The following is a 17282-nucleotide window of genomic DNA, read 5'->3' on the forward strand; positions in this document are numbered from 1 at the left end:
TTGCTCAGGACTGGAGGAGGAGGGAGACTTCCTGCCCCAAGAGTGGTGAATGGTCGTATGTTCCCCATGTCAGCCGAGGCGGGGAATCCGTGGGTCCGAGAGAAAGTTGAGGTGGTAACCTTGGGAAACTATTGCAAGTACCCACTGATCTGTGGTGACTGCATGCCATAGGCTGAAGAAGTGGCACAACCGGCCTCCGACTGGAATAGTCGAAAGTAGTAGCTGGGTACTGCTCTCTAGAAGGGAGTCAAAAGCCTGACGCTGGACCTGGTTGAGGGGCTGGCTGTGACTTCCGCACTCTAGGTTGCCTAGGTTGGCCTTTTTGGTAAGGCTTAGAAGGCTGACCCCTGGACGCCGGGGGATAGTATCTCCTCTGCCGGTAGAACTGTCTCTTGGAATCTCTCTTAAAGGATCTTTTGGAAGAATAAGAGAGATCAGAAGGCAGTGAGGAGAGCTGGTGCAGTCTCTTGGTGGTCCTTGAGCTGCGCCACTGCTTCTTGAATTTTTTCACCGAAAAGATTATACCCTGCATAGGGTAGGTCAGCCAATCTGTCTTGTACCTCTGATCTGAGGTCTCAAGATTTCAGCCAGGCCCATCTCCTTGCACTGATACCGGCTGCCGACACCCTGGAAGCTGTGTCAAAGATGTCATACGCTGATCCTACTTCATGCTTGCCAGCATCTAAGCCCTTTTGTGCTAGGGCATGAAGTTGATCCTGGAACTGCTGAGGTAGAGCTTCAGCAAAGTCTTAAATCTTCGTGAACAAGGTCCTATTGTATTGGGTCATGTAGAGTTGGTAGGATGCAATGCGAGAGATGAGCATTGATCTACAGAATACCCGTTTTCCAAATGCATCCAGAAATTTCTGATCTTTTTCTGGGGGAATGGAAGAGTGAGGTTTGGTGCGTCTGGCCCTCTTTTGGGCTGACTCTACAACCACTGAGTGATGATCCAACTGAGTTCTCTGGTAGCCAGGGGCTGACTGAACTAGGTAGGTGGCATCTGCTTTTTGGTTAACAGGTGCCACAGAGCCAGGGTGCTCGCAGTTTCTCTTCAAAAGGTCCAAAAGGATGTCATGAATAGGGATGGACATGATTTCCCTTTGGAGCATTGAGAAATTGTAGAAGCTCTAGCATCTGATCCAGTTCTTATTTCCTGTTCTCTGTAAGACTCACGGTCAGTCATTTCAATAGTTGTCTGTAAACCGAAGTGCTTAGTGATTTTGTCTCTACAACCTCGGTATATAAAAAATGTTAAATAAAATAAATAGATTCCTCGTCTGTCTGAAGCTGGAATGGGATCGTTTCAGACATCTCCTTTACAAAAATAATAAAGGACAGGTCCTCTGGAGGAGAACACTTCCTTTCATCAGGAGGAGAGGGCTGTGAAGGTAGATCATCAGAGTCCTGGGGCGAATCATCGGTCCAAGGATTATAAGGGTCATCACCAGCTCCCAAATGTTCTTCAGAAGGAAGTAACTGAGTTATTCCTGAAGGCCCTGGCCATCGATGGCCCCGAAGGAGGAATCGAAGGCATTGATGGAGGCATCGAGGGAGGCAACAGAGGCACCGATGGAATCTGCGACATCGATGGATGTGTCGGTGGCAGCACTCCCGATGGTAGAATGAAGAGCGGTGTTTCTTCATCATCCTCCAATGACAAGGGAATCGGCGAAGAAGGAGTCTGGTCCATTGGTTCCCTTGGATCCACCGGTGGAAGGGCACAGATTAACTTGTCCATTCTTGCCAATAGCAGTTCCTCCTCCGGTCACTGACGGCATCGATGGAAGTTGGCAGCCCTGGAGTGCTTTGCTGATGGCCTCTTGGATCATCTGATCCAATTCCTCATGGAAACCTGGGGCATGGATAACCGGTTCCGGAGTAGGAGGCAGCAGTGGCGTAGCCGGAAGGTCCACCGGTGAAGGTGGACTTGCGGATCCCGGCACCTGTCCAGGTGGGGAACACCTCGGTGACCCAGAGACAGAAGAGGATGAGGCCTTTTCTGTACGGGGCTTCTTTGTCGGGGGCTCAGATGACATCAATGCCGAGGGTTTGCCATTATTGGTGGTCTGAGCTTTACGATGAGGGTGTCGATGATTTTCTCGTTGTTCACCTCGGTGTTTTTCCTGAGGAGGAACAAAGGGGGTCGACACCTGTGGAGTCGTCGAGGCCGGTCGGATAGCAGCGGATTCCCAGTGCTGGCGCGACATAGACGGCACCGGTTCAGACGAAGAAGCTATCGATGCAGTCGGGGCTTTTGGCCGAAAGAGAAGACCCATCTTATCAAGCCGAGCCTTGCGACCCTTTGGTGTCATTTGGGCACATTCGGTGCAAGTAAGGACATCGTGGCTGGACCCCAAGCACATGACACAGACCGTGTGAGGGTCAGTGATAGACATTGTTCAAGTGCAGTCGGGGCACAGACGGAAACCGACGCCATGACCTCGAAAAAATTTAGTCGCGGTGCGGTCGATGGCCAGTAGGCCGCGAGGGAAAAATTAGACGGGAATCGACCGCAAACGGGCAAAAAACTTATCGTTCGACCACGGAGCAAAGAAATTGATAAGGGGACCCCTGTGGGGTAGAATTTTTTGAAATTTTTTAACAAAGTTCCGTGAGGAAAATTCCTGTCAGGAGTCTCTGAAGAGCTCCTTAACCCGCGTGGCTACTGCTGTGCGGAAAAAAGAAGACTGAAGGGGGACCCCTGCTGGATGCAGGGTTGGTGCTATGCTGGGCATGCCCAGTGGGTGCCAGTCAAAGTTCTAGAAACTTTGACAAAAGTTTTCCGTGATTGGGCTCCATCCTTATGATGTCACCCATATGTGAGGACTACCATCCTGCTTGTCCTGTGAGAACACCTGCTACAGGTAAGCAACTCTGCTTTCTCACAGGACAAGCAGGATGGTAGTCCTCACATATGGGTGAGTAGCAAACTGAGGATGCCCGAGCAATGCACCAAATGCACCCAAAGACGTGCAATAGGCACAACAACAGGGGTGGATTTGGGTAGGAGGGCATCCTGAAAACTCTGAACGAGTCGCTGGTAGGATGTTGGGTAGTTAAGCTGAGAATAAGTTGTGTAGAATAGACTGGCCAAAAATGGAATCTTGCCTGCCAGCCTTATCCAAGCAATAATGGGCTGCAAAGGTATGGAGAGAGCTCCAGGTTGCAGCCTTACAAATACCAATAAGAGGCACTGAACGAAGGTGTGCCACTGAGGTTGCTACAGCCCTAACAGAGTGTGCTTTTACACGGTCTTGAAGCGGAATGCCTGCTTGCTGGTAGCAAAAGGAGATACAGTCCGCCAACCAGGAGGAAATGGTCTGTTTTCCCACTGGATTTCCCAATTTGCTGTTATCGAAAGAAACAAATAATTAAGTGGACTTCCTGTGGGCTGACGTGCGCTCCAGATAAAAGGCTAGGGCATGTTTGTAGTCTAGAGAATGTAGAGCCTGTTCTCCTGGGTTTGAATGGGGCCTTGGAAAGAACGTAGACAAGATGATGGATTGATTTAAGATGAAATTCCAACACTACCTTTGGTAAAAACTAAGGGTGTGTACGGAGGACCACTCTGTCATGTAGAATTTTAGTGTAAGGCGGGTAGGTGACTAATGCCTGTATCTCACTAACTCTGCGAGTGGATATTATAGTGAGAAAAAAATTACCGTATTTTTCGCTCTATAAGACGCACCTAGGATTTAGAGCAGGAAAATTAAAAAAAATAATAATAATAATGGTGTGCTAAACTGGCTCTGTTCCCGGGCGTCTGGCGTCTTATGGAGCAAATTAGGGGAGGGCATAAAATGTTTTTTTTGTCCCCATTTAGTTTTCGGGTCTGGGGAGGGCCATTTCTGTCCACACCCCGGATCAGAAAACTTTTATCATTCTCTTTCTTGGAAAAACAAAAAGCAACAACAACAAAAAAAACCCACCCCATCCCAACCCTTTAAATTTAATTAACTACAACCCCCCACCCTCCTGATCCCCACTAGACTTGCCAACAGTCCCTGGTGGTCCAGCGGGGGTCCGGGAGCAATCTCCTGCACTTGGGCCTTCGGCTGCCAGTATTCATAGGGGCTCATTTGGACACCACCAAAACCAGAGACTTGCTACCCTCGGAAAGGAAGCTGGAAATGCAACGCTTATTTCGATCTCTCAAATTAATGAGACAGCTCTCAGCGCATCAAATCCTCACAGCATTGAGTCACATGGCCGCGGCTTTTCACACTGTACCCAACATGAGACTGCATATGCGTCGCCTACAATAGGGGCTCAAACGACAGTGGAAACAACACTCACAACCATTAACGAAAAAACTGGTTTTAACACCCGACATGTTGAAAGATGTAGAGTGGTGGCTCAAGGAAACAACACTCATCAAATATGCTTTGTTCAATACCCCCTCACACAATGCAGTTCTGACTACTGATCCATCCCTCAAGCACGTTTGGACCAGCTGCAGACTCAAGGTCAGTGGTCCTCACAGGAACAACATCTGCAGATCAAACTACTGGAACTCAGAGCAATATGGAATGTGCTACAAACATTCCTCCCTCAATTACAAGGTCGTCGAGTCATGGTGTATACAGACAATCAAGTAGCAATGTTCTACATAAACAAGCAAGGAGGGTCCGGTTCATGGTCCCTCTGCAAGGAAACGCTACAGATTCTAAATCACGTGACTCAATACACCTTCCAGGGACCTATCTGCCAGGAGCCATCAATACTCGAGCAGACCAGTTAAGTCGCATATTCTACCCTCACAAGTGGTCGCTCAATCAACAAGTGACGCAGAGTATTTTCGTCAAATGGAGAATACCAATGATGGACCTCTTTTCCACGGAGGGCAACACAAAAGTCCCTCGATTTTGCTCAGTGTGGCTCAGCCAACAACGAATGGCACAGAACGCATTCCTCATCTCGTGGACATGTATGCTTTCCCTCATGTATGCTTTCCCTCCAATACCCCTCATAATGAGGACATTACAGAAGTGCATACAAGACGCAGCTCAACTCATATTGATAGCACCAGCATGGCCCAGACAACCATGGTACACGCACCTACTACATCTATCCATCGAGGATCCAATCTTGCTACCAGATTGAGCAGACCTGTTATCACAGGAAGGGGGGATGCTACTGCACCCAATGCACACCTCCCTTCACTTAATGCGTGGAGATTGAGCAGCTCCTCTTAACGGAGCAGGACATCTCCTTATCCACACAAGGTATAATTGTTGAGTCCAGGAAACCATCTACAAGACAAAATTATGGTTTAAAATGGAGAAGATACTTGGCCTGGTGCTCATCTAAGGACATACATCCATTAGACTGTTCACTGGAATGCTTATTAGATTATCTACATACATTATATACAACAGGCCTCGCAACCTCGTCCATCAGAGTCCATCTCAGCGCCATAGCAGCATATTATAGGCCCCATAAGGGACAAGCCATTTCACTTCATCCAATGGTATCTCGTTTTCTCAGGGGCCTTTCCCATCTGCGGCCACCGGTTTCCAAACCTCCGGTTCTGTGGAATCTCAACCTAGTCTTGGAACAACTCATGCTATTACCATTTGAACCACTAGACTCAACATACAACAAATAACTTGCATGGAAGGTAGTCTTCCTCATTGCAGTAACATCTGCGTGTAGAGTCAGCAAACTCCAAGCCTTGGTACATTATAGCTATCTTCAATTTTATCATCACAAAGCTGTACTTCAAAGGCATGCATCTTTCCTTCCAAAAGTGGTAACCCAATTCCACCTAAATCAATCCATAGAACTGCCAACATTTTTTCCCAAACCTCATCAGAATGATAGAAAAAGACTGTTACACACATTGGACTGCAAAAGAGCATTAGCCTATTACAAGAAAAGGACAGTCAGTCACAATTGTTCCTGTCATTCAACCCAAATGCTCCAGGTCTTCCTATAGCTAAGTGGACCATATCCAGCTGGATTGCCCAATGCATTCAATTCTGCTACCAGAAGAAGAAGTTGACCCTATCTTCTCATCCAAACGCACATCAAGTACAAGCAGTTGCGGCCTCAATGGCGCATCTCCGGCATGTGCAACCCATAGACATATGCAAGGCGGCGACATGGTCATCCTTGCATACTTTTACGTCCCACTACTGCTTAGATCAGCAGACGGCTGACTATGCCAAGCTGGGGCGAGCCGTTCTACAATCTATATCCAGATAATTACATAATTGATTATCCACCACAATTTGATCACGCATAAAGCCATGAAACCACATAATACAGCGTGGTCGGGAGCCTAGGACTCCCATGACAGCATGGCTAATTCAGCCCTGCTATCAACGGGAAAAAGCAAGTTTGCTTACCGTAAATGGTGTTTTCGTAGATAGCAGGATGAATAAGCCATGCTGAGCCACCCACCTCCCTGGATAGTCGACATACTGAACTTACTTCAAAAACTGCTTAATCACAGACTGAGGAGAGACGGTTTTTCTGCGCGGGAAGGCACGTGCAGCCGTACAGAGCAAAGCTCTGAACTCTACTTAGAAGCTCCACTTCCTAGGCCTTGATAGACAGTTCCCATGACAGCATGGCTAATTCATCCTGCTATCTACGGAAACAAACAGTAGCAAACTTGCTTACGGTAAGCAAACTTGCTTTTATTCCGAGTTTCTTGGTTCATTCTGTACTTGCATTCCAGCAGGTACAATGCTTCATTTGAAGGGGTCAAATTTGTTTTAGAATTTAAATTCAAACATTAAGAATTTAAATTCACTTTTAAGCTTTACGTTAAGGTCTTTTGAATTTTGTCATTATTAGCAATGTGAATTGTATGCTTTTTATCTGCCTTTAGTGGCAATATATGATTTGATTAACCTCCTAATCAAAGTAGCATGTTTGGTGCACTGGATTAATGTTGCAATGATACATCATTGAGAAGTCCTACAAATCATTTCTTTTGGATTTTTACAGTGACATGTAACTTACAACTAAGAGCTTAATCAGGGCAGAGTGATTGACGCAGTGGACTAATGCTGAAGAGCTGGTAGTTTAGAACTTTTATGCAAAGTATCCTTTGTGATAAACCAGAATTTCAAAAATTAAATATTGTCAGAATGACAAATATCCCCTGATGAAGCCTTTAATCAGGTGACACAAAAGCCTTTGTTGGGTCTCTTTAACAATGTTTTGCACAGAGTTTGCCTGTTTTGACCAGTGGACTTTGTAGATTTTGTGTTTACAATATTGCCAATATAAGCTATGAAACAACTGTAGTGTTAGAATAGTCTAAGGTCATATTAATTATGAATATTGCAGTGAGTTGGTTTTAATATCGTATGTGGTTGATGTGTGCATTATTTGCTGCTCGTATGAATGGATAGAGTGAATATTTGGTCAGCATTTATTTTTGAATACAACATGGTGTTATACATGTCTCATATTTAATGTTTCTTAATTTATGAGTAATAAAAAGCAATTTGTATAAGGCTAAGTTTTGTAATTGTCATGTGATTTGCCCTTTTTTTTTTACATTAGAATTTAAGAGGGTACACTTTTCATATTTTAAGGTGTTTGTGTGCATTTATATGTAAACTATATATATATATATATATATATATATATATATATATTTTCCCCTTCCCTGTTACATGTACTTTCTGCCTTCAGTTTGATGTAAACCGATATGATGTTCCCACTAATATCGGTATATAAAAACCCATAAATAAATAAATAATAATAATATAAGATAATAATATAATATAATACATTAATATATTTAAATATATAAATTGCAGATATGTAAATTATATATTGTGTGTAATTGGGTAGCCATGGGCCAGTATGGAGAAAAATCCCCCAGGCCAATATTTTCCCACAATCTGCCCCTGCACCCAGCCATCTACATTTCTATCGATTGAATCATCAATAATAATAGCCCTCTCTCTTCCCACCTGGGAACATAAGCCTGGAGACAATTTTAGCCTGAGGACCACATGAGCACCAACAAGCCAACAGCACCAGTGATAGATAGATCACAAAAAAACCTAAATAAACATTTCCAAAAGTGATTAAACTGCCAGCTCATAAGTCAATAATCAACTAATCACCAGTCCAACAAGCTTAATCACAAATGCCATTACTAATTTGGCTAACTAAAACAGAAAATGATTTAAAATCCTTTAATAGTGCCATAGAACCAAGGGGGGAAAAAAAAGCTAACTGCAAGAATTATAAACTACAATTATAAAGTTCATAAGTTAGAAAGAACTCACAATAACCAGGCTTTAATCTTTTCCCTAAACTGTCAGTAATCATCCAGGCATCAAATGGCTTTCATTTCAATTATGTAATGACATTTCATAATTTAAGGGTCATGTCAGAGAAGGCACTTTCACTGGTTTTCTTTAATCTAATGACTTAGGACAGAGACATAGACAAAAATTGTTCATTAGAAGAACATAGTGTACGAGTTTCTAAATAGGTTAGATCCAGGGCTTCCCAAACTTTTAGCCAATGTGACCCCATTTTGGCACTTGAAAATTCACATGACCCCAGAGGACAGCCAAATCACTCACCATTCCTGCACTTCAACTGATCCCCTCTCTCAACTTCCATCCCCCTCCAGAGGGCCTCTCAATCTTTGCCCCTCCAGCTGATCCCCTCTTATATCCCTCAGTTCCTCTCCCCTTCCCAGCCCAGCCTCTCACTCACCCATTCCAGCTTTTTACATCCTCCCCACTGAACCTCTCTCACCTCCAAGCCATTTTTGTAACCCTAATTGATCATCTGTCATCTCTTCTTCTCTTTTCTCACATACCACCCCCCCCCCCCCCCAGTTGATACTCTCACCCCTAGCTCCTCTCTTGCATCCCCCCTCACCTTCCACAGCCAATCCCTCTCCCAGTGATCCAACCCTCAAACCCTTCCTGTATCTGATCCCTCCCTTCATCCCATCCAAACATCCCCTTGACTAGGATCAGCAGCAACATTTTCCTTTGGGCCTCAGGCAATAAGTGGATGACAGCTAGTGGGAAGAGAGGGCAGGCTGATGACAGGGGCAACATTTGTCTCAGGTAAGTTCAATGATGGGAGAGTATAGAGAAGAAGTGACAACCTCCACAGACCTGTGCACACTCTGCCTACTCTTCCCCAATGGCTGGTCCAATGCCCGATGTTGATCTACAACTGGCAGCAGCATTAGTAATGAAAGTCAGCACAGGATCTGTGAGCCAGTAAATGCTCACAGGTCCTGTAGAGGCCCCAGTCTCTCCTCACACATGGCTTCCTGTTAACGTGGAAACTTAAGCGAGGGAGGGACCATTGCAGGACCTGAGAGTGCAGGCTAGCTCAAAGATCCCATGCTGATTTCCACTACTTCTGATGCTGGTGATGTTGGAGAGGACTGCCCTTTGAGGCATTTGTGACCCCACTTGGGGTCCCGACCCACAGTTTGGGAAGCTCTGGACTAGAGGAAGATTTCTCAAGACTTTATAGGTTAAAGTTAATATTTTAAAATATGAATAGAATTTAATAGGAGCCAATGTAGCTGTTGTAAAGCAGTAGAAATATGATTAAGGCCTGATAAAACCCTCACCACGGAATTACGTACATGAGACTGAGTTTAAAGCAGGATTTAGTGTATGTTTTTATTTCACTTATGATTTAGTAGTGGATTTTCAAAGGAATTCTGCACATAAAATTAGCATACAGGGTAGGGAAATTTCTTAACTTGAGTGCTGGAGCAAAATCTGTCTCTAACTTATCCAAAAACCTTTTTTTTTTCCCATTTGTCTCTATTTTTTATTTTGCTTTTTTTATGTGTATATTTGGCTCATTTTGTTACATTTTACATCCATTCTCTCTCTCCTATTCACCCCATTCCCCTCTTCTTTCTCTTTGCAACTTCACTACAATTTTTCTCCAGGCCTGCAGTAGTGTTGTCTTTTCAAGCCTAGGTTACAGGTAGCAGCAGCAGTGTCTTTTGCCAGACTAGAGCCAGCAACATGCTCTATCCCTAGTCTGGTGGAAGTGGCTGCTTTTCAGCCTTGGCTGGCAATGCACACTCTGTCTCCATCAGTGGCAGCAATAGCATCTTTCTCCTGGCAGGTGTTTATAATTTTTGTATCACAGGGACAGGGCAATCAGAACACTTCGATTCAGAAAAAGATTTTAAAATATAATTTATTCAGCTGTTTATAAGAAAGTCCAAGACAAGTGTTCTGGGAGATGCAATATGACTGCCCTCTATTAGTAATAACTTGCATCTCAGTGAATCTCTGACATGCCCTGACTTATATAATCAAAATACAACATTCCCGAAGCTTCCAGAATGAATGACGTAATTGCCCAAAGATTTCCTTACAAAAAATACCTTATGCTGTTGTCATGACAATCTATCATGTATAGGAAATGCTTGTGATGACACCCCCCATTCAATTGTAAAAATCATTCTATACTAGTCTTCCCTGAACCATCCTCCCATCATACAAGTTCCTGTATCACTCTGGCTTTGATGCACTATGTATTCTTCTTTTCTTCTTTTGTTGTGTAAACAAATCGCAGTCTGGGTCTTGAATAGGAGCTAGGCTTGAATTCCATTTCTTGGCACCAGGGTTTAATTAAAAACTGTCACCTCACAGGATCTCCTTTTCAACTGATTTCTGTCCGTTGAAACCATGCATCTGCAAGACAAAAGCTTGCATCCTGATGTCATGTGCACCAAGTTTCCTTGTATTGTGGTGCAAACACTGTCATTGAATAGGCCTTTTCCTGTTGGTGCCAGTAGATCCATCTCAGAGATATTCTGCAAGTCATGCTCAGAAAGGCACTCAAAGTTCATTCACCTCTGACAGCCATAGTACAGCAGAGGCATCTGGGAATTCTTGGTTATCTGCTCGGCCTATTCTTCACAGGCTCCAAATTTTAGGCAGCCTAGTGCCTTGGATCTTTGCATTTCTGCCTATTAGAAATGGAAGTTAAACGTAACTATTGAAGTAAAGTTAACTCGCATCTCTAACCAATGAATTGCATAAGTTAGAGGTTCTTTAATCTATGGAGTTTAAATCTGGGGTCTTCACAGCGAGGAAGCCCAAATTAAAGTGCCCCACACCAGTGTCCCTGATGAAAGAGTCCCTCAAACACTCCAATTCGAGCCCCTTAAGCCTCCCACTCAACCCACCCACCTACTTAACTTTCATACCATCTAATTCACCCCTCACTCAGCCAACTCTCTCTCACACCCCATAACCCCTCGGGGAAGAGGGGAGAGAATTATTAATAGGGTTGGGTGAAGGCAGTTGGTAGAGTAGTGGGTTTGGGAGGATTAATGGGGTATGTTAATGAGTTAGGGGTGTTAACATGGTGTGGAAAGTGATAAATTAGTGGGTTAAGGGGGACAGTGAAAATGTTAATGGTTAAGAGCACAATTAGATGTGTTAGGCCTTTAAGGGTACACAGTGGTATGCTTGATGAGTTAGTGGGTTGAGGCACGAGGGGGATACATTGGTCAGCATTAATGCAGAGGTGGGCAAACTATTGCCTGGTGTCCAAATCCTGCCCACCTGACCCTTTTGTCTGGCTTGCGGGGTAATCCCCTGCATATGACCCCAGTCTGAGAGCAATCTTTTTAAAATCCAAGCAGTGTATCGGGTTGAAGATGACCTCCTCGCTAAGGAGAGCTGTACTGTTTTCCAGTCCCCATAGGAACCAGGGCAGGTTATATGAAAGAGCTATCCTCTTCCAGCGCACACCAGTAGATGTAGTCCTGGCCTGTCATCAGCCAGAAAGGAAATGTATGGCCACTGCTGATGCTGCCTCCTCCTTAGCAGCCATGCATGAGATCCGCAGGAAGTGCTAGCCCACACAATAACAAGCGGTCAACAATGTGGCATTAATTAAGGGCTGTCAGCACCACCACCATCATTATTAGCATGACTGACTGTCCCATTTCCCTCCATCAATAAAGCCAACTGTGAGACCGGTCCTTTTGGTGCAGCACCTCTTCATTGTCCAGAACTTCCCCTTTGTGCTACTTGATGCTGCTCTAAGTAGGCAGGTGACAGCCCTCTCTCTCCTCTCCCTCGTGAAATCATGTGTGGGAGAGACCATGGGTATGTGTCTCAGAACATGCATGAGTGGATAGCATAGACAGCATGTCAGCAACTTCTTTGCCTGCACCTCTACTCACTAGATTTGAAGCCAGAAAGGAAAAAATGTCAAATAGTAGATTAGGAGGGATGCTTGTGTACTGTGTATGTGCAAGCATCAATTCCGGCTTTGTTTTAACTTGCCTCTGAGAGACACACACACACACCACCTTCCAAGTCCTCAGGGAAGAGCTCTGTAATCATGTGGCCATTAGACCAAAATGTTTGCCTATCCCTGCATTAGGGGATAAGTGGTTTGTTTTTTGGTTTTTTTTTTTTTTGGGGGGGGGGGGGGGGGGGAGGACGACTTAAGAAGTGAGTGGGCTTTGGGGAAGGGAAGAAAAACATAAATTTAAGTAAATATTCCCATATTCTTTCTAAATGCCTGACCCACTTGGACCCCCTTTTTCTTCTCATGCCAGCACTGCCTCCCACCCATTCAAACATTCCACCCAGCTCTGGGACAGGGGAAGGCACATTTCTATAGCTGATGGGTATTAGTCTACTTTATTTATTATTAATTTATTCACTGCACTGTCAAAGAAGGGACCAATCCCCCTTCAGAGGTAAAGGACCACTCCACCTCCAGAATCAGATTCTGAAGGGGGATTGGTCCCTTCTTTGAAAGGGCAGAGAATAAATTATTATGTAGGGTAAGCTGTCCCTTCTGGAGTTGGGAATCAGTAGGACTAGCTCCTCCTGCTGCGGGAGGGAGGGGGGATCTTTAGATGGATGGGAGGTAGGCCAATTTTATTAATGTCCATTTTCTTCCCATTAAGGTAAATGAAAGTTAAAACTTTACTTCAACCTCTGAAGTGAAGTAAAGTTTCAGCAATAAATGGGAAGTAAAAAAATTGCACTAATTTTTAGCACACTTTCTTGCACAAGAAGGAATTCTATACGTGGCTTAGTAACATGCAAAGTGCACTAAAATTGGCTCACTTTTTACTTCTCCATTTAGTGCATATTTTGTGTACACTAACACTCTTTAATTTTAACACACACAAAATGTGCCCTACTGTCAAAGTAAACCATTGAGTTAATCCTACATTGTCCCAGCAAGCAGCCAGTGACAGCTACGGCTGAGAGTAGCTGCTCTACAGAGATTTATACAACCTGCTGCTGCAGGCTTGGTGCTGCCTCCTGTCCACAGAGAAAAGGAGAAACTAGAAAAATTCAAGGAATGAGTAATAAATCTGTACAGAAAACACTTTCCTAACGTGCACCCAGTCACTTCTCCTGGGTGCGCGATCAAATATTTAAAGGAGGGGCAGTGCTAAAAAGGAGGCGCTAGGGACAAATCTATGTCCCTAGCACCTCCCTTGAATTCAAAACAGCATCATATATTTAAACAGAATAAACGGGCTATTCCAACGTAGTCTGGAGATTTCTCATAACAGAGTTAACCTCATATACTTTTTATGGCAGGCTCGTATTGTTAAGCCTTTATGCCATACATATGATAGTGGTACATTTTTGCGTCACCAAGTGTTTATAATCACTGGTTACTCTGCGAGAATATTTGACATTATTTGTATATTATATTTGCATTTGCAATGTCCAAGCAATGCGGTGAGTTAGTGTAGCAGGAATAAGACAGCTCTGTAAATGGCCACGGCCCGACACGATTCGTGTTTCTGTTACTCTTCCTCAGGGGCCAACAGATTGCCATGTCTAAATTTAAAGAAACAGGATTTACCTTGATGTTGAAAAAAGCTGGCTTCACAAAACCTGTTATACACTGTTATACATACGGTTTCACCGTCTGTGCGAAGGTTGCTTCTGCTACCAGGGTATAGCTATCGCCGGACAGCAGGATCCGCCATTTGAAATGCAGGTTTTAAACCTACTAGCTTCTTGGGAAGGAACCAATCAGAAAAAGAGTTAGGTAGAGTGGGAGCCAATAGGCTACTAGTACAGTGAGGACCATTCGACAGTGTCATTTAATCCGTGGGGAAATTCTGAAGCCAATGTGAATATCCACCATTGTTCACGATAGTTTAATGTAAAGTTGTGATCACCTCCGCGAGGATGTTTGTCAACTTGTTCTAGAATTGTCCAGTGCAGTTGGTCAAAGGTGTGTCCAGCAGTCATACAATGACTTACCATAGGTGCATCCGTATTGCCTGTGTTAAGCCGGCTCCTATGTTCATGGAGACGAGTTTTGATTTTCCTACTCGTGCGGCCAACATATAGATAGGGACAGGGGCATTGTATAACATAAATGACTGAGGTAGAATTACATGTGGTGGTGGACCTTTTGTAATATGTGTGTCCTGTTATGGGATGATGCCATTCTGTGCCTTCTATGGTTGTGGCACACATATCACATTGCGCGCATTGTTTATGGTGACCTGCTGTCTTGGATGGCGTCCGGAGATTCGAGTCTGCTCGGACTACATGGTCTTTGAGATTTTGGCTGCGCTTGTAGGCGAACATAGGGTACTCTGAAAATATGGAGTGCAATTGTAGGATGTGCCAATGTTTTTTAATGCTGTCCATGATTAAATAAGACTTGTCAGTGTGGGTGAGAACGCATATGTCTTTTGTCATCGGTTCTTTTGGCTTATACTGTAGGAGGGCTTGCCGTGGGGAGTACCACGCCCTCTTGTATGCTCTATGTACTGCTGAAAATGGATAGCCACGATCAAAAAATCTCGCAGCTAAAATGTTAGCTTGCATTTTAAAATCGTTGTCAGATGAGCACAGCCTTCTAATTCTAAATAATTGACTCACTGGAAGTCCGTTTTTAAATGCTTTCGGATGGAAGCTATGGTACATCAGTAAGTTATTTCTCTCTATTTTCTTGCAATATAAATTGGTGGACAATTGTGAATTTTGAATAGTGATGAGTATGTCCAAAAATGCTATGTGATGAGAGCTGTGTTGTGATGTGAATTTTAAATCATCATCTATGGTGTTAATCCACTCCGTGAAAGCCAGCAAAGATGTGAGGTCATCCGTCCAGAATATCAAAAGGTCATCAATGTATCTGATCCATAGCTGGACCTGGTTAAACCATGTTGATTCGTATATGTGTTGTCTCTCCAACTTGTCCATGACCAGGTTCGCTATGGATGGAGCTGCTGATGAACCCATCGCGATACCGTGGGTTTGCAGATAGTACTGACCCATGGGTTTGCAGATAGTACTGACCCTGCTGTCCGGCGATAGCTATACCCTGGTAGCAGAAGCAACCTTCGCACAGACGGTGAAACCGTATGTATAACAGTGTATAACAGGTTTTGTGAAGCCAGCTTTTTTCAACATCAAGGTAAATCCTGTTTCTTTAAATTTAGACATGGCAATCTGTTGGCCCCTGAGGAAGAGTAACAGAAACACGAATCGTGTCGGGCCGTGGCCATTTACAGAGCTGTCTTATTCCTGCTACACTAACTCACCGCATTGCTTGGACATTGCAAATGCAAATATAATATACAAATAATGTCAAATATTCTCGCAGAGTAACCAGTGATTATAAACACTTGGTGACGCAAAAATGTACCACCATCATATGTATGGCATAAAGGCTTAACAATACGAGCCTGCCATAAAAAGTATATGAGGTTAACTCTGTTATGAGAAATCTCAAGACTACATTGGAATAGCCCGTTTATTCTGTTTAAATATATGATGCTGTTTTGAATTCATGACAAGTCTGTACATCATACATACATACAGTTTTTGTAAATTAGCCTAGCACCTCCCTGGCAGTGGGCACCCAAAAGAAGTGGCTGTCAGCAGGTTAGGAAAACAGACCCTTAATTTTATGAGCATCAATTTCCTAATTTGGGTACAGCCACGGGTTAGGAAAATGGAAGCATGTTAATTGCGCATCACTTTTCCTAACTTGACTGCCAGTACACTTTTTTTTTTTTAAATATTCTGGTCTTTTTGGTTCCTCCAACTTAATATCACCACGATGTTAAGTCAGAGAAAGCACAGAAAAGCAGTATTTTCTATTTTTTCAATCACCCTTTAAGCACATTTTTTTCAATCGGGGTGAGAATAGCTAATAGCCTCATCAACATGTATTTGCATATGATGAGCGCTATTCGCTTGGGGAGGCTGGACACGCTAATCCCCTAGTAGAATAAGGGGTTGTGGAATGACATCCAAACCCTGTGATCAACCAAGGGTTGTATTGTATCGGCCTCAAAATGAGCAATAAATAAATATATAAACAAATTAGTGATAAGCCCCCCTCCCCTCCCCAACTTCTAAATCCTTTGGCTGGAGCTCAAGCCCGTGGCCGCCGCACTCACGTTGTAGGTGTGAAAGCTCCTGCCCACGGCGGTCACCACGTAGAACTGGCGGTGCTTACGGTGATAGCGGAGCACGTGCGGCAGGTGGCCGGAGTACAACCCTAGTGCCCGGAACCCGGCGAACAACACACTGCCATCTCCCGACATTGCTCCGGCTCCAGCGTTAACTTCCGCTTCCGGTCCCTCACTCAAACCGCCTCGGGTTCTGCAGCAACCACTGTTCCGACGCTGGGTAGATCCGGTAGCGCCGCGGTGTTTTGCGGAATCTCTACTACTATAGCCTAGTAACATCCACAATTAGTGTAGGGAGGGAAGAGAATTAAGGGTGGGGGGCTGAGGACAGAAATAGTTGCCATATCATTCCGGGTCTTGCATGCAGAGAAATGTAGTTCCGATTTCCTTAAAGCCGTCAGTGGGAGTATCAAGATTACAAACCCAAGCACGCAGCGGGGCAAAACCAAAAGAGGATCAGCCTATTTGATTGACCTAGGTGAGGTGGCAATTTGGTAGGTTGGAGAAAAGGGAGTGAGAAGCTAGGACCTCTACGTTTTAGGGGTAAGTGTATAAAGCACAGCTTGGGTAGTAGCTTCCAGCTGGCTGGAGCTGGGATTGGAATATAAAAACTGAAAAATTCGTTTGTGACGCATATACGGTTTTCTACCATCTCGAAAGCATTTTTAAAATACATATATTTTACAGAGTACCTTAAAAATACAACATTCTTACAAAAATAACAGCTGAAAAAGCATATATAGAATACTAGAGTCTTCCTGAAGACAGGTGAACATAGAAATATAGAATATGATAGCAGTTAGCAAATAAGTGTTATCTAGTTTCATTCCTATTAGAATACTGTAGATCACAGTTAATATCTGGTTTTCTT

The 17282-nt window shown here is 44.0% G+C and overlaps 1 protein-coding gene across 2 annotated transcripts in view; it reads right to left on the reverse strand.

Moving 5' to 3' along the window:
• Positions 1–16649, reverse strand: part of WDR36 (WD repeat domain 36) — a 178845-nt gene extending 162196 nt beyond the window's left edge. Inside the window, exon 1 of one of the 2 annotated variants that reach the window (XM_029571826.1) lies at positions 16400–16649. In XM_029571826.1, coding sequence (XP_029427686.1) covers positions 16400–16546 — 147 coding nt within the window. In that variant the 5' untranslated portion in view covers positions 16547–16649. The remainder of the gene's footprint in view (positions 1–16399) is intronic. The other variant, XM_029571843.1, reaches the window with a different exon arrangement.
• Between the last annotated feature and the right edge of the window lie 633 nt (positions 16650–17282).

Source organism: Rhinatrema bivittatum, chromosome 1 (genome assembly GCF_901001135.1).
Source record: "Rhinatrema bivittatum chromosome 1, aRhiBiv1.1, whole genome shotgun sequence".
NCBI classification, from domain to species: domain Eukaryota; kingdom Metazoa; phylum Chordata; class Amphibia; order Gymnophiona; family Rhinatrematidae; genus Rhinatrema; species Rhinatrema bivittatum.